The 18,580-nt window shown below is 37.5% G+C and overlaps 1 protein-coding gene across 14 annotated transcripts in view; it reads right to left on the bottom strand.

Annotated features, from left to right (window-relative positions):
- The window catches only part of MARK1 (microtubule affinity regulating kinase 1), a 127,561-nt gene that overhangs the window by 54,855 nt on the left and 54,126 nt on the right, over positions 1-18,580 (bottom strand). For all 14 annotated transcript variants that reach the window (XR_010412188.1, XR_010412189.1, XM_064593859.1 and 11 more), the window contains 3 exons: positions 5,316-5,364; positions 4,165-4,230; positions 373-443 (listed from right to left, as the gene is read on the bottom strand). Coding sequence is in view for 12 of the 14 variants with exons in the window: in XM_064593859.1 (XP_064449929.1) it covers positions 373-443; positions 4,165-4,230; positions 5,316-5,364 (186 nt within the window). In the remaining 2 variants the exon portion in view is untranslated. The remainder of the gene's footprint in view (positions 1-372; positions 444-4,164; positions 4,231-5,315; positions 5,365-18,580) is intronic.

Consider the following 18,580-nt stretch of genomic DNA (forward strand, 5'->3'; position numbering starts at 1 on the left):
CTTTAAGCACTACACATATATACTGAATACATAAAGCTAATAATTGTTGATAATAATTATTGGGTAAAGGATTAAGTATTTCTTTTCTTTCTTAATCTAGTCTGTATTTCCAAAACTATCAATGAATTAATGAGACTCACCTAAAAACATTTCACTATTTATGATCATCTAAAAATAACCACATGCAACTATCTTAAATTTAAATTCAGGAAGAACAAATTTCTTTTTCAGTTTCCCATTCTTAAAACATATAAGAAAGCAGGAATTTTTCTTTTTAAAATACCATGTACTCTGAAGTCCAGTTTGTGATACTGTCCATTGTATATCACTAAAAACATTAGCAAAACAAAGTTAAAAAACTACTTTCCATACCTGCCTAAATTTTGCACGGGCCTCTTTTTCTTTCATTCTTCCATGGGCAACTAAGTAATCAAATACTTCACCTGAATCAGAAAGGTAAAGCAGGCAGTAAAATATACATAGATTTTTCAGTTAACAATATAAGCAATGTCAAGTTTTTGCCTTGTTTTTAGAGAAGCTTTTGGCCCACAATTTTCTGGTAGTTTTACGTAAATCACAAACTATTACATGAAGAGAAAAAAGGGAAAAACTACACATAGAATTGAGTATCTGTAGCAGCTTATGATTTAGCAAAACTCTTTTAAAAAATAAATCATAAAAACATAACCAAGAAAATTTGCTTTCTGATTTCAAGTATTACACAATAATACAGTCAACTCTTTATTATCCATTCTAATAAAGGGAAGCCACTGTGCGAGCAATCAAAAATTACATTTGGCTTTGTATTTGGAAACTACATGTCAGACAAAGTAACAAAAGTCGTATTACGTTGGATCTCTCTCTCTTAAATTCTACTGTCATGGAGTCTTGATCAAATTTTTTCTCACTACTTCCATTCACATTGATTTCAGCCACTTCCTTCCTATACTCTAACTATGCTATTCTCACTATACTCATTTCATCTATTTTGGTACTTAAGTACTTATACAGAATTAACTCATCCTGTGTGCATCTCCCATTACTACAAATGAGCTTCAATTATCATATCTGCCCTATCCCCATGACAGAACACAAAGTGGATAGACAATACATACTTGCTGAAATAATTTAAACTAGAAACTATAGAAAGTTCTTATTAGATCCATTACTTTACATGTCTGGAAATTTTTTCATTTTTCGCTGGTCAATACTAGTAAAAAAAAACAATATTTAGTTACAATATTAAAAATAAAATATCTCAGTGTAAGGGAGAAATTTATTTTTTACATCCTTATATTTACACCATATAGATATACATGTATATTAAAAACTCACGAAATGGCTTAAAGAGTTCTTGTAAATACAGCAAAGTGGTTAAAAACTCAGGCTTTAGAATCAGGCCGATTTTGATATGAATCCTGGTTTAGCCCCAAGTAGCTACTGGGAGACATTACGAAGATTTCTTAACTTTATTAAGACCCAGTTTCTATCCAGTGCCTATCTCACATGGCTGTTGTAAGGATTAAATGAAGTAATGCATGTGCTTAAGCACAGTGACTGGCATATAGTAAGCACTCAATAAATTATATATTTGTATCTAAGTATACAAAAAATTATATATATATATATTCAATATCAATCCTATAAATATATAAGTAAAACACTAAAAACCAAATATGTAATGATGTACGTCAGATGAAATTAATACATCTACAATGTCAGACAACATATGATATCAAGATACTTAAATGACTGAATGGGATGATGAAAACAGAAATGAATGGATGCTCTAGTCGACCCATCACAGTAGTTAATTCCAGATATGTGAGTTTAGGCTGGGAAAGATATATGCAAGAGTTAAAAAATATGGGCTGCTCTTAAGTTCTGCCTAGAATGTCCACACCCCAGATGTTTACAAGACTTAGTCGTTCACTTACTATATATTATTTGTTTATGATTTGCTTCCCCAAAAGAATGTAATCTTCTTGAGGGCAAGGACTTTGTCTTTGCTCACCCATGTGTTCCCAGCACCCAGAAAAACATCTGGTACATAGAAACATTTAATAAATATTGTTGGCATGAATGAAAGAAGAAATCAACACACCATTCCAGAGCAGCCCCAACACCTACTTTTAATAGACTCTTTTGGATTAAATGTGGTTCAAAATCATAAAGGAGTTCCCTGCCTACGTAATCACCAAAGATCTTTTGCCCCGTAGTGAACCAGAATAAAATGATCTAAATACTCCTGACAAAGAGGCAGCTGTTTGACTCAACTCTTTGTCCATGTCAGAGTCAATCCTAAAATGTCTAGAAATTTCAGAGGAAAAATATTAAGTGTTGATTATAAAAGTTACTTTGCTATTTACAGATTAAAAAGGCAAGGAAATGATTCTAGATTTGCCACCACAGAACCATGATGGTTTTGTTAAAGGATCACTGATGGGCAAGACTCAAAGAAAACTTACCACTAGGTGTTAGAATCAAATGAGAGAGCACCTGGTTTGGGCTGAATTCCAGTATACACCCCTGTAGACTGCACCCAGTACCCCTCCTAACTATGCTACTGAAGGAGAGCAGTGATGACCCCATGTGCTCTCTGTTTCTCCAGCCATTGCTCCCCTTCATTAGCACCAATAGAGAGTTGACTGTACTTACCATTTATCACTAAACAGCATACATATTAACAGAGCCTTGTGATGGACCTTCATAAAAACAGAAGTGTCCACCAATTTTTAGAAGTCTGTAATTTCTCATATCAAAGCATGTCTAGCCCTTTTCTCCAGACTTTAGATCAGTAAAAGGGAAAAAAAGAGTCTAACTGAACTAAAAATAACTCCCAGGGTTCCCACGCTGACAAACTATTATATAAATCTAACTAAAGGATAGAAAAATAGAGAAATAGTTCATTATGTGGTAACTGTAGGCTCACTAATTTTATTATAGACCTATGTTTTATGCAAATTCACATGGCTGTGTTAATACTTTTTAAAAACCCTGTAATAATAAACCTTGATGACATAGGTTTTCAGGTTAAGTCAAAAAACCTCCATCAAAATACTTTCAGGATGAGAAAAGGCTTTGCAAAAAACCAAACCTACTAAAACTTTCAATCTGCATTAAAAACAGAAAAAGCTATTAAAATATATGTGATATTTGTAGTAAACATTTTTAGAAACCTAAGAAATAGTATAAAAATACATAGTTTAGGTACAATAGACTAAAATAAATCCTTTTTATCGAAGTTACATAAAATCTGAATTACCATAAAAATCTATACACTTTTATTAGCTGAAAGGAATCAACACTAAATTCAACCCTAAGGTTTTCTATTGATTAGCAAAAAAGTTAATTAGCCAAAGTGGTTTAAATAATTGCAGCTGCCCTCCCTCCTTTTTAATTGCTTAACTTCTTAATTCTTCAATTGCTTAAAACCTTCAAGCATTCTTTTTTTACTTATTCAATGATTTATCTCCAAAAAATTTTAATTGTGTTTCTAAGAAAGCCCTATGCCTAACACAATAGTGATTTTGAGCTGATGTACCTCTCGTTTGACGGAAAGTGCAGAAGATGAAAATGATTTTCTATTATATACCAGTGTTTAAAAATCACTCCTACTCTTGACACTATGCAGTCAAAAGTATGTATTATATTCTACAAATACATCTTATTTCTCTGTCAACTCAGTCTTCTAACTTATAACATGTATAAATCAATAGTTGTTTAAATTGAAACATTTTATGGATTATCCTGAAAATGCATGCATATCGGGAATCTGTCATATATAAACAGTCACTGAAATAAACATCTGGTCTAGAATATGCTTTTACTATAACCTTTATTAAATACATTGGGAATTTGAGAATTTCCTTATAGCCAAGCAATTCTAATCACAATAATATAATACTTAGATAAGAGAATCAAAACATTCATAGATAACAATGCAAATTTAGAGTTTAGAAAAATGTCCCTAGGCAACTTTTAACTTAGCCAAAAATCTGACTTTTAAATGTAGGATCAATAGGTCCTGAAAGTAAACACTGATTTTTACTTAAGATATATCACTTAATCACAGTGAAGACATAAGTGTTACAGTGAAACTTCGGGTGTTGATAATTCTGTATGTCTCATCAAAGATAACTTTTCCATCCCTCTCATCCTTACCCCCACTCGCGTACTCCATGACTAAATAGAGGGTCTTCTCTGTTTCAATAACTTCAAACAATTTTACTGAAAAAAGAAATCACAGATATAATTCTGTAATTGTTAGCATATACTGGAGCTGCTTTAAGAAAATTTAAGTATAAATTTTCCCTAAGCCAGGGGAAAATTTGAGTATTTACTGAAAATTATTAATTATAATTTTAAACTGAAAAATTCTCTCAAGGGTTATGACTACTATGGAAGAAAACTACTTACCACAAAGTGATTTGTAACCAACTGCTGGGTCAAAAGAGTTAAGTTTCTGGGATTAAAAAAACCATTACTTTTTCTAATGAGAATAATATAATAAAAAGGAAAAGCTTAAAATAACAAAACAAGCTCAGCATAACAAAATTTTAAGTAAAGCTTAAAAGGAGACTGTATTATATAATGAGCCTGTCATAAAATGTTAAACAATCTTTGGTAGAGAAACAAAAAAATTCCATAATATGTGGTGTTATAAAGTTTCTGGTTAAAAAACCACCAAGTTATCAGACGTACATAGTTGAAATTATACATCACAAATAATCACATTAACATCTCTAGTAAGCATAAGATTTTTAAGTGTGAAAGAAACAAGTGTTAAGAAAATGAGATTAAAAGAAAAATTACTTTTTACTTCTTATAATCCAATGACTACATATGTAGTCAATATATTTATTTGTAAACGTAGGGAAAAACCAGAACTTCTGGGAATAAATTAACTAAAAGTGAAATAAATTCTATTTTCTTAAAAATTCAAATTAGTGATTTTGCCTATAAACTATGGTCAAATCCAAATGCATATTATCAAATTATCTGGAATTCATTTCTTATAAATATCTCAAACGGCATGCAATCTCTAGAACAATTTAGTAAGGAGATACAAAAAATATTTGTATGCGTTAACTCCAAGTCATATATATTATTTTAGTAGAGAGCATAAAACAGCAAAGTAGTAGATAGCCATCCGTAGCCTTCAGTTAACTTCTTTATAATCTATTTTTACTAAAAGTATCACTTTCTCAGGTTATCACTCTTTTTATAAAGAACATCCTTAAAATTCTATCTTTTCAGATAGCTTCAAATTAAAGAATATACTTCATCATTAATTGTATATGTAAATTTCATACCTATATTAGGATGATTCAATATCTTCATTATTCGTACTTCTCGAAACAACTGTTAAAGAAAACAGGGTAGACATATTTCTGTTAAAATCATTCACTTGAAGAAATATATCTTCTTACAAGACACTAGGAGATCCTGGTAATGAGCTAAGAAAGAAACAAGAGATTTGTTCCTCAGGTTCAACTCTGACTTTGCTGACACTTGATTTCCAGGACAATTTTAACAAGATGAATTCAGATGGTTGTGTGTGTGTGTGTGTGTGTGTGTACACCATATACAATAAAACTTAAATTTTTATTTGACTACTCTTCATTACTGGGAATAAAATAAAAATACTGTGGAAATGAAACTAAATGATCCTTCACATGATTTTTATCCCAAACCAACATTCTTTGGGGGCTGGGAGGGGGGTCCTGATTCTTTAATCATCTCTACTGGTTGAACACTTTATGAAAGATTAAATGATGTAAACCTACATTAAATAAAATTTGAAAAGGAAACAAAACTATTTTCAGTAGCATTTTTAGGGAAACTTGCATAATAGTAGTAAAGGACAATAAAAATATATTTACCACCTTATATAAAACCAAAACAGACTGAAAATAAGTCACTTTTTGAAACACGAATGTGAAAAATTCCTTTCCTTTTATTTTACGGTATCGGGCCCATTTTTTACAAGTCTGACCTGGCATTTTTTTTTCTCTATGTTGTCTCTGAGTACATGTTAAGTTCACAATCAAGCACCTAGTTCACTCTTGCTGGGTGATTCATCATGGCTTCGAATGTCAATTTGCTGATGCCTCCTAAATTTAGATCTCTCATCCAGAGCATTCTTCTTATCCTAACCTTTATATCCAAGTATCTACCCAATATTTTCACAAGAATTCAAACCCAAGACTTGACTTCTCATACCAAATTTGATCTTTGCCTGACTTTCCCCAGCTCCCTATATCCATCCAGCAGCTATTACAGAAACTTTGGAGTCATCCTTAACTACATGCCTTTGCCAAATCTCCACATCAGATCCATCACCAAGACCTACTGACTCGACCTCCAAAATTCATCTCACATCTGTCAATTCTATCCATCCCCACTGGCAACACTGGATTCCACAGATCTTTGTATATCCATTCAGCATTCCCTTTTCTGTACTCCCATCCTCCAGTCCATTATCCACACAGCACTACACTATTTCAGATCCACTGGTGGTTTCCCAGTGCCATTAGCACAAAATCCATAATCTTCAACATGGGCTACCAGGCCTTGAAAATCAAGATCTTGCTTACCTTGCCAAGCTTATCTCATGACACTCTAGATAACATCTAGATGGATGTCTCCTGGATGGACTTCACTCAAGCCAACCAGCATCCTTCTCAGTTGAACTTGCTAAGATTCCTCTCTAGTCAGGGCCTTTGCACAAGCTTTCCCCCTCTGCCTGGAATGAATGTTCTTCATTCACTTTTTGAATTATGAAATATTTCAAATTTGTTAAAAAGTACAGAAATAAATATAGCACCTACCTCTGTATCTACCATCAAGATTAAATAAACAACTTATGCTAATATTCTGCCATATTTTCATAAGATTTTATTATATTTAAGAAAAATATTTTTTAAAATTTAAAATTTTTTACATTTAAAGATTTTATTTATTACATATATATAGAGAGAGTGCGCACAAACAGGGGGAGGAATAGAGGGAGGAGGGGGAAAGAATCTCAGGCAGACTCCACACTGAGCACAGGGCCTGATGCAGCGCAGTCTCACAACCCTGAGATCATGACCTAAGCCAGTATCAAGAGTCGGATGACCAACCGACTGAGCCGCCCAGGCGCCCCATGAATATTTAATTAATAATTTTATTTAAGGGGCACCTGGGTGGCTCAGTCGTTAAGCGCCTGCCTTCAGCTCAGGTCATGATCCCAGGGTCCTGGGACTGAGTCCCGCATTGGGCTCCATGCTCGGCGGGAAGCCTGCTTCTCCCTCTCCCACTCCCCCTGATTGTGTTCCCTCTCTCACTGCGTCTCTCTCTGTCAAATAAATAAATAAAATCTTAAAAAAATATATTTTTATTTAATAAAACATCGTTAAGACATTGATCATTATAGTCATAGCTAGAGACTCATCCCCACCTCTTTTTCCTCCTTCCCACCCTAGATATAACCAATGCCCTAAAGCTGGTATGTAACAAGCTACATACTTTTATAATTTTCTATACATGTATATATAAATAGCAATATTACTTTTTTGTGTTTCAAACTTTATATAAATGGAGTCATACTGAAATTATTTCTCTAAACTTATTTTTTCTTCAACATAATGTTTCTTTGTTCTATCCCTGTTGTATATAGATCTGGTCCATTTACTTTAATTGCTCCGTTCCATTACGAGAGGAAACCAGTTTATACAGTTCTATTGAGAATGCTTAACTTATTTATATACTTTCACTATTGCAATCAGTGTTATAATGAATATTCTTGACGTGTTTCCTTAAATACCTAGAGGCTTAATTTTTTGATAGTGGTGTATACACACCTTCAACTTTCTTAGGTCTTGCTGAATTTGCCCTCCACCCCTGTTCTGTACTTGAAGGCCTAGAACTCAAGAAATATTGAGTGCCTATGCTGCTTGGTCTTTTCCATCTTTGGGACCCACAGCCCTAATGGCTCCTCTGAGCTATAAGTCTCTGTTACTGATGGTTTTGCTGACTGCTTCTGACAAAGGGAAACAATCTCTACTCAGAGGGGAGCCCCATAGGGTTTTGGATTCATTCCCTCCCTAAAACGGCTAACGGATTTTAAAAAGCAGCTATTAGTTTGCCACCAGGCTCTTGTCAAGACTGAATACCTGTCTCAGAGAGGTGTCCATTGACCAAACTGCCTCACTCAGGTACACGGACCAGGAGGAGGTGAGGAATATAGCATCAGGAGTGTGTGTATGTGTGTGTGTGTGTATGTGTACATGTATATCTATATTATACCTAAAATATAGGTATTTATTTTTAGGGCAGTTTTAGTTTCACAACAAAATTGAGCAGAAAGTATAGAGTTAGCATGCACCTCCTGTCCCCATACATGCACAACCTCCCCAACCATCAACATCCCACACCACAGTGGTACATTTGTTACAACTGATGAATCTATATTGATACATTATCACCCAAAGTCTATAGTTTACATTAGGGTTCATTCTTGGTGCTGTAAATTCTGTGGGTTTTGACAAATGTATAATGGCAAATATCTACCATTACAGTATCACACAGAATAGTTTCACTGCCCTAAATATCCCCTGTGCTTCACCTATTTATCCTTCCCTCTCTATAAATCCCTGGCAACCACTTATCTTTTTACTTTCTCCATACTTTTGCTTCTTGAGAAGATCATATGGTTGGAATCATATAGTATGTGGCCTTTCCAGACTGACTTCTTTCACTTAGTAATATACGTTTAAGGTTCTTCCATGTCTTTTCTTTTTTTTTTTTTTTTTAAAGATTTTTATTTATTTATTTGAGACAGAGAGAATGAGAGAGACAGAGAGCACATGAGAGGGGAGGGTCAGAGGGAGAAGCAGGCTCCCTGCCAAGCAGGGAGCCCGATGCGGGACTCGATCCCGGGACTGCAGGATCATGACCTGAGCCGAAGGCAGTCGCTTAACCAACTGAGCCACCCAGGCGCCCCTCTTCCATGTCTTTTCATTACTTTATGATAGATTATTTCTTTTTAGCACCGAATAACATTTCATTATATCAATGTAGCAGTTTATTTATCCATTAACCTATTGAAGAACATCTTTATTACTTCCAAGTTTTGACAACTGTGAATAAAGCTGCTATAAACTGTGTGTAGGTTTTTGTGTGGACATAAGTTTTCAACTCATTTGGGTAAATACCAAGGAAGATGAATGCTGGATTATATGGTTGTTGAGTTTTGTAAGAAACTACCAAACTGTCTTCCAAGTGGGCTACCATTTTGTGTTCCCACCAGCAATGAGACCTTGCTGTTCCACCTCCTTAGCAGTGTCTGGTGTTGTTAGTGTTTTATATTTTCACATTCTAATAGGTGTGTAGTGTTATTTCATTGTTGTTTCAATCTGCAACTCCTAATAACAGATGGCGCTGACCATCTTTCCATAGGCTTACTTGCCACCTACAGATTTTCCTTGAGGAGATGTCTGTTCAGATCATTTGAACAGTTTTTAATCAGTTGTTTGCTTTCCTGAGTCTTTTCAAGCCAGTATTTGAGCCCATTCCAATCTCCAACAATACCAGATGGCTGTGGATAGTAGTGAACATGGATTGTTCATCATATACCTTGTAGATTCCTCTGCAACATCAGAGAATGGGTCATTCATATGAGTAACCCTGGAGGCCCTAGGCAGAGGGAGCCAGAAGTCACACTCCCTCACTTCTTCCTTGTGGGTCTCAGAGAGGTGGAGGGCCTTGGTCTGAGTGGGGTGGCCTCAGGTCAGCAGAGGGAAGTGTGCCCACGGGGTCCTGGAATCCAGGTGACTATCCCCCCCACCAGGACTTCAGAGGACTGACAGCAGGGGTGGAGTTCTGTGGGATCTCCTGTGTTCTGGGTGGGCACTCCCCTCAGTACACACTCAGGGTTTCTACCTTAGCTTCTGACACCACCCAGGCCTCCTCTCTCTGCTCACTTGATGAACCCTCCTCCAAATAAGACCCTCACCTCCCTGAGAAAGAGGAAGTAAGGGGGCCTATCATGAGGTCACCTTTGCCCAAGGACTCCCTTGGCTGATGGCAGGGGCAGCACTCTGTAGGTCAGATTTTCAGAAAATTTATAATTCTGGTTTCAACTCTTTTTTTTCTTACTACAGCATATCAGCAGATAAAGTTCACACATGAGTAGATAAAATTCACATATAAAATCGCAACTTACAAATCTGATGATCCTGGGTTTTACTGTAACCAAAGAGTTTCTTCCCCCCCAGAAAAACAAGTCAAATACTATGGCAGCCTCTTATTTTCTCATGGCTTTCATGAAGTCATTTTATAAGCATTTAATAATAAAATAAACCACCTAAACATTAAAAAAAATCATTTTATAAGGAAAAACACTTATTTGTAACTAAGGTGTATATATATATATTTTTTTTTAGATATTGAACTTTATATTTTTTAAATACTGATTTTTTCCTTCTGAACCTCCACCCCACACCCGAAGAAAGTATGATAAAGAATAAACACAAATAGTCTCTATTTTGGTTTTGCTATATTATACAGATTTTAAAAGTGGCTAGATTTGTTATTAATAGGAGCAGCATTTACTGTAACTGTCACTTGAATTCATCAGTATTATCGTTATTGTGTATTTCTAATAGAAAAGTCCCCGATACCAATCTGGCTCTCCTATGCTTACACATAAGTAAATGACCTTTGTTTGCTTCATTTGGTCTTGCTTTCTTATTAAGATTTTCTCTGTTAAATTGTTGTATTTGACTATAAAATCACAACTCACAAGCACTGCAGTACAGAAGCTTGTAACTGGGCTCCACTTACTCAACCGTTACTCTACACGCCCTCTGCAACCTCCCGGCCAACGCTTGAGCACCCTCCACGCTCACAGTCCATGGTGCTCCCTGTACCCTCGCACTCCCAAAGCTGACGAACAGCATGCTTACCAAAGTAGGCCCCAAACCTATTTGTCAGCTATAGATGTTACTGCAAACAGATAATTTAACTAATATATTAGCTTTCTATTGCTGAATAAGAAATTACCACATCCTAGCAATTATAACAACACACGTGTATCATCTCATGGTTTCTGGGCATCCGCATTCTGGGCAGGGCTTCATTGGGTCCTCCGGCTTCCATCAAGGTGTTGCTCTCTCATCTCAGAGCCCAACTGGGGAAGAATCCATTTCCAAACTAACCCAGGCTGCAACGATAGGACTGAGGACTCCGGCTTCTTGCTGGTTCTTGAGTGGAGGCCACCCTGACCTCTTAGAGACTGCTCCCTTGCCCTTGCCAAGCAGGCTTCTCCAACATGGCCATTTACTTTATCAAGCCAGCAAGGATAATCTCCAGGGCAAGTTGGTTAGCAAGACAGTCCTATATAACACAATGTAATCATGGGAATGAAATCCCATCACATTTTCCATATTGTATTGGTTAGAAACAAGTCAGAGGTCCTGCTCACATTCAAGGAAAATGAATTATACAAAGATGTGAACACCAGAAGTGGGGATCATTAGTGGTTGCCTTAAAGTCTGTCCAATGCAATTAAATATTACTTAAACCAATGAATTAAAGTTTGTTGTTTAACAAAACAAGCCAAATTGAATAATCTGTAAATACTAGATAAAAGCTGCTGTCCACTTAAGTGTGGGCAAGATAAATGTCAAAGATGAAAATAAAATCTAGGGGTCTGCTCTCAGATCGTTCTGGGTGTCTTTAAATTCTCCCTTTATTAATTAAAAAAAAAAGAAAAGAAAAGAAAACTGGAAACAGAAGCAAATGTGAGTTTATGGGTGACATATGTGCAAGATAAACGAAGCTGAATGCCAATCAACAGACCCAAACTAGGAGAGGAGGGGGATCCTTGGCCTTACGTGAAGAGACTGGTCAGTGGTTATGTAGGTTGTTCAATTTAAATGTTAAATGTCCAGATCATTTTTAATAATTCCTCCCATTAGCATACTTCTTCAGTTAACAGCTCCTCACTGCAGTGCAAGAGGGGCTCCCACATACTTCCTCACTAGCAAGGGCACTTCCAGAAGGCAGTCCAAGAAGGGTGGCATGGACAGGCCACACCGGCTCTAGTTCTAGCTCCTCTTCCTTCTCTTGCCTCAAGAAAACTCATCAGATTGCAAGACTGGAGACAATACTGTCACATGGGTAGTCCTGAGTTTATTCTCATTAATTTTTATGCAATTACTGGCAAAGTTGGTAGTTTTGGAAGCAAACTGGTTGAGACGTATCTTATAACTAATGAAAAGATACTGATGTCTCCTGGCAGCTCCATGTTTGAGAATCAGTAATCTAAAGGAAAGGATTAGCTGCATATCCTTCAAGCAATTCTCCATAAATACTGGTTTTTGTTATTTATTTCATAAGCTGGGTTTTTGAGTGGCAATGAATTCATGAATGCAGTCCCTGACCGGAACCTAGAATTTAGCCATTCTGTTCTACCAAGAACAGAGATGAGCTAGAGATAGGATTAAAATTATCTTCTGAGGGCGCCTGAGTGGTTCAGTGGGTTAAGCGTCTGCCTTCGGCTCAGGTCATGATCTTAGGGTCCTGGGACTGAGTCCCGCATTGGGCTCCCTGCTCAGCGGGGAGTCTCCTTCTCCCTCTGCCCCTCCCACCTGCTCCTGCTCTCTCTTTCTTGGCTCTCTCTCTCTCAAATAAATAAAATCCTTAAAAAAATTATCTTCTGGGGCGCCTGGGTGGCTCAGATGGTTAAGCGTCTGCCTTCGGCTCAGGTCATGATCCCGGGGTCCTGGGATCGAGCCCCACATCGGGCTCCTGGCTCGGCCGGGAGTCTGCTTCTCCCTCTCCCTCTGCCTCTCCCACTGCTCATGCTCTCTCTCTCTGTATCTCTGTGTCTCAAATGAATAAATAAAATCTTTAAAAAAAAAAATTATCTTCTGAAAATTGGGGCACCTAACAAAAGTATACCTAAATCGAAGGCCACTCTACAGCCATGTGGAGGTGAAACCAGGGAAACAGTCAGGAAGGGCCAAAGTTCTCATGAGAAAGTAATGTTTTATTCCAGTGAAAAAAATAATACATAGCCATCTCAGCGATGTCTTCAATATATTGTTCTATCCTTAGTTTCCTCTCCTTCAGCAGTCACTGACAAGGAGTGAGGAAGAAACCGTAATAAGCAAAAGCATGAATGGGCCTGTGCGGGTTGGGTGTGTGTAGACTAAAACTGACAGGCGGTTGTGGAAAGAGGAAGAGCGGCTGCTGCTGGGAGAAGGGATTAGTGTGTTTTAAGGGGCACACTGACCTAGGACAATGAAATGCCAGTAGCCTGACCCACCAATCACCCTTCTTCCCAAAGAAACACTTCAACTGTCAGCTAGATTTGGGTCATTAGCACTACAAATCCAGAGAATCGGGGCCAACTGAATAGTAGCCCATGGCTTTAGTAAAAGGTCTAAGATGTCTCCTCCTCTTCACAACTCCCCTCAGCCCTCCCCTAAACCGCAATATTCCAGCTGGCTGCACACAGGAAAGGGACAGGACTAGTTAATGTCAGAGCCTCTGCATCAGCTGCCCGAGTCAAAGGAAGCAGAGAGAGAGAGAGAGAGAGAGACAGTGAGCCACATATACGTGATCTCTTAGCCCAGAGCAGACCGTCATCAGCGAGGGTGCCAATCTTCCCAGTGCTTGCTCTTCCTTAGGAAAGGTGGAGACGGTTGAGGGGAGAAGGAGAGCTGAAAATTTAGACCATGCTAAGAAGTCTACCTTGAGATGGACAGTTATTGTTAAAAAAAGTCAATTACTCTATGTATCCTACGTCAGGTACAAGCCAGGAAAACATATATATTAAATAGTCCCACACTACTATTTGAGTTTTGGATTCTAATTTTTAGTTCATTTTTTTCTTGCTCGTTTTCAAACTGTGACAAACTGTGACATCATGATATTTTTAGCATTCTTAAACTTAGCAGGAATGCTCCGAATTCACTAATACTCTCCAAACTTACTGTTTTAGCTTTGCTGTGGGCTGAAATCAAGGCCAGAGTTTGTTCGAATCTTGTGTGTCCAATTAGAGAAATGAGTGCTGCGTGAAGGCCTGAGGTGGGTTTTCTCTGACTACGAGGCAGGGAGGGCTTTTACTGTTTGTACTTCGTGACAGCTATTCTAGTTAGTTTTTCAGAGGCCTGGAGTGTTGCCTTCTTGGTTCTTGGCATTGTTCCAGGTAACTGAAGTGAGTAAACAAGAGAGATATTTACTTTTCAATTCAGTCCTTCTAGTCAGGGCTTAAGGTCATGGTCAGTCAAACTCCATTAGTGTTTATCAGTATTTGCCTCGTTTATGAGCATTTTCCGTTTCTCAACTGTTCTCTTCCTTCCTACCGCTTCTATTCCTTTTGATTCTTACTCTTTTTTTGATAGTGCGAAAATCTGTTATATTTAGACGTAGCCACGTGGACATGGCTTAGACAATCCTCGTTCTATTTACACCCAAAGCACCATAGTCAGGGGCCAGTCAAATGCACATCATCCTCCTTACACAGGACCTGCTCACCGTGTTGCCCTTGGCTTCAAGATCACAGGACTCCTTCACTGCTTCTGTGGTCTTGAGGCAGAGAGAAAACACTTGTGGCCATGGGGAACTTGACAAAGGCAGGGTGGTCAGGCTTGCTCCCATTGGGAGAGCTCTTCCAGGCTGTCACTGGTCATGGGGAACTGGGCTCGTAGGAGGAGGGTGACATTCAGATATTCTTGTGCCTTTCGACACAGCCTTCTTGGCCTTTCCAGTATTTTGTTCTGATTTGGGTTTGGTGAGGGCAGGAGCCCCCTTCTTTGCCTTCACTGTAATCTTTATAAAAATCCCATCTGTATCTTTGATAGCCGTTTACCAGTCTATTAATGAGAGGTGTGGGCATTGCTTGACCCTGCAAATGACATTCAGCTCCTAGAGACTGCTGGGTCCTCGTTTAGACTCTCTCGGAGGTGCCCATCCATTTAGGGATTTTACATATGATATGCCTATATTAACCTATATTAACCTATAGAACCCTATAGATTACACTTTCAGCTTTTAAATTTCTAGGATCATCACTTCACTCTTTTTTCAGCCTTCAGACATCTTATGGACACACCACATATTTTATAAAGTTATGGCTAGTAGTATAACAACTTAGGCAAATTTCTCAAGTTCTTCCCATGAAATGGTAGTTGGAAAAAAGAGATCTGAATACAAGTAAATGAATATATATTAGATGATTTCTAACTAAAAAAAATAAAATGGTTGTTCAGTACTGCTTCCCAACCTTGACAACTTGTAAGTCAACTGTTGCAAAGTTAAGAGAAGGAAATGCTTTTTAAATGACAGGCTGGGCCACTTTCCCAAGTTTCATCTAGACAGATTACAAGACTGTAAGACTCTTATTTCTTATAACTGGTACCAATTTTATATTGCTTGAGTCCTTCCCAAGGCCTTGTACAATTCCGAGCTCAAGCTGGTGCTAAATAAATGTACTGCTTGAGATAGCGAATCAAGTAATTTCAGACAAAAGCTATTAAACATAAAACAGATCAAATTTGAAAACAGTCTGAGTTAGAAATGATGGAAATTAAAATGAGATCTCATAATGCATCCATAAGGTTGACAAAAATTAAGAAATGGGTATTAATATAAGGTGCAGGCAAAAATGAAGAGCAGCAGTAAATCTCACACGGTGTTAGCAGAAGTGTAAACTGGTGCAACCACTCAGAAGAGCAATTTGACATTATTTAGTAAAATTGAGGATACGCATGACCTTCAACCTAGCAATTCTGCTTGGAGAGATACATCCTAATAAGTCTGCTGGGAGACATACATCCTTTCATACATCTTCACAAAAAAGATATACACAATAGTGATCACTGCAGCAACACTGCTTTTACAGCAAAAATGAAAAGCTAACTAACTAGGGAAAAAAAGCAAAACATAAAAACACCAGGAACAATCTACATATCCACCAACACAAATACACAAACTGTAGTATATCTATTAATAAGTAAATGGGTAAACTGTAGCATACTCATACAATGGTATGCAGTAACAGTAGTGAAAATAAATGCACTAGACTATAAAGACTAACATGACTAAAACTGTAGGACAATGTTACTTGAACAAAGCGAGTTGTACAAAGATAAGAGGTTTAAAAATAAATAATATGTAGTATTTTACATATAGAAACACATATGTGAAAAATGTTTTAAATGTGAATGAGAGTAAGAAAGATCAAATTCAGAATAGTAGTTATTTACAGGTAGGAAAATACAGGAATAGAAGCCAGAAATAACACATAAGGCTTCAGTTGTATGTGACATTTTATTTCTTAAAAAAAAAATAGAAATGAAACAGTTTAGTCTAACAAATGTCATAAGAAAGCAACTTTTTTTAGAATGGGAAAGACATTTTGAAGTCCTCATCCAAAAACTATAAATAAGCCAGTTTACTATGTCAACAAACTGCCCAAATTAGAAAAAAATAAGAGTATGGCTCTTCAAATAACAAAATGACAATATGACTTTTAAAATGGCCAGATGAGGGGCACCTGGGTGGTGCAGTTGGTTAAGCGGCCAACTCTTGGTTTTGGCTCAGGTCATGATCTCATGGTCCTGGGACAGAGCCCCACATCAGGCTCCACGCTCAGTGCTCACACAATCTCTCTCAAATAAATAAATAAATAAACAAACAAACAAACAAACAAATAAATCAATCTTAAAAAAAAAAATAAAATAAAACAGCCAGATGGTTTAGTCTAAGACTCAAAGGTGATTTAGATTTCTAGCCAACCCCTTTTCCAAGAGAAAATCCTTCCACATCTACACTTCAGTAAATCTTATGTAGTTTCTTGAGAATATAGAAATAGACATATGCTTTATAGCCAATAAAGGCCAAGCAATTAGAATAGAGGTGTTAAGAGTCAGAGACTGAATACAAACACCAAAAAAAAAAAAAACCACCCAAAAAAAACCTACTATCAAGAGTAAAACAAATAAAAACTAAAGCAATTCTTTATGAATAATCCTTGGTTATGAGCTCTTAATTTTAGGAAGGGCAGAGAGATTTAACATTGTTGTGGACAGCAAAGGTTTCCCTGAAGAAATGACTCTAAGGCTGTAATGGGAGGAATGAATAAGGATGAATGAAGTGAAGGGGGGCGGCGTGCCTTAGGCGGAGGGTGGGGTGAAGAGCTGCAAAGGCCTGGTGTCTGTGCAGTACTGAAGCTGCAAGAGCAGGAGATGGGGCGGGGCAGAGGCTGTGGGGAGCTGGTGGGCCATGAGGTGGAAGAGGAAGGTGGGGCCTTGTACACCTTGTCAATGAATGTGATTTCCAGACCACCAAAAATGGAATGCTATCTCGAAGTTTAAATGAAGGTACTCTATATTCTTGATGACTTTTTAAACTGTGTGTGTGGGTGTGTGGGTGTGTGTGCGTGTGCACGGGTACAGAGGGATGCAAAGTGGATGCAGAAAGGCCAGCTGGGAGGCTAAGGGGGCAGTTCCCAGGACAGACAACAGCAGCTTTGTCTAGAGTGGTCATGATGGGAAAAGATAAAAGCAGATGTTCTCAAAAGCTTTGTAAGACAAAATCTGCACAACCCAAGCATAGACTAGAGGGTGGGAAAAAGGAAGAGTGAGGAGTCAAGGGCTCTTCTGGGCTTCTGGCTTGCACAACTCGAGGACAGTGTCATTCACTGAGAGAGGATGCTGGAAGAACACCAGGTGGGCTAGGTACTGAGCAAGTGGGGCAGAGGTCAGGAGTTCAGTTTTGGATATGAGAAGTTTGGGCTATCTTTGAGAAATTACAAGCAAATTTAGGGGATGTCTGAGTTGAAGGCATAAATTTGTGACCCTGCCTACAGTTGAGACAGCCCAGGAAGAGAATACAGAAAGAAAAGAAGACCAAGCTTTGTGGGGGTCTAACATCGAAGCCAACAGAAAAGGCAATGACTCTACATAAAGGAAACACAAAAGGAGGAGCCAAAAAACAGAAGAAAATATATGGAGAAATACAACCTTCTTTCAATAAATTCTTGTTAGATTAAGAATTAATGAACACATGTATCAGGCTCAATGGCACTTAGCGACCATAAGAGAGTTTCCATTTCAAGGTTTTTTAAAATTTTTTATTTCTACTGAATTAAAAAAAAATCCTAAGTCATGATCATATAGATTGGAGAAAGGAACCAGCATCAGATGATGTGTCAGCGACATTCAGATTGATTACTTTACAAAGATCTTTCTCCCTGAAGATTATGTACAGCTCTCAGACAGGTTCCAGTCTAGACTGCTAATCTTATCACACTGAAAAGTTGGAAGGCCAGAAGTTTCGATTGGAAGGATAATAGCAAATGAATTCTTAATATACCCTTTGGATATGCTTGCTCGGGAAGGTTATCTTTCATATTTGGATATAGCATTTGTGTGTTAAACACGCCCAAAGATAGGTCATTGACCCTTCTGTCCAATAACTAAAGAGGGCCAACAAGGTTTAGAAAAGTCAAATTTTTGGTCAGTGGACTACTTGAAACTTTTTGTTTTTTTCAGAAAATCTGGTTATCTTATCTTCAACATAT

Source organism: Mirounga angustirostris, unplaced genomic scaffold (genome assembly GCF_029215605.1).
Source record: "Mirounga angustirostris isolate CCGP_5_RB_7025 unplaced genomic scaffold, mMirAng1.0.hap1 SCAF_6, whole genome shotgun sequence".
Taxonomy (NCBI): domain Eukaryota; kingdom Metazoa; phylum Chordata; class Mammalia; order Carnivora; family Phocidae; genus Mirounga; species Mirounga angustirostris.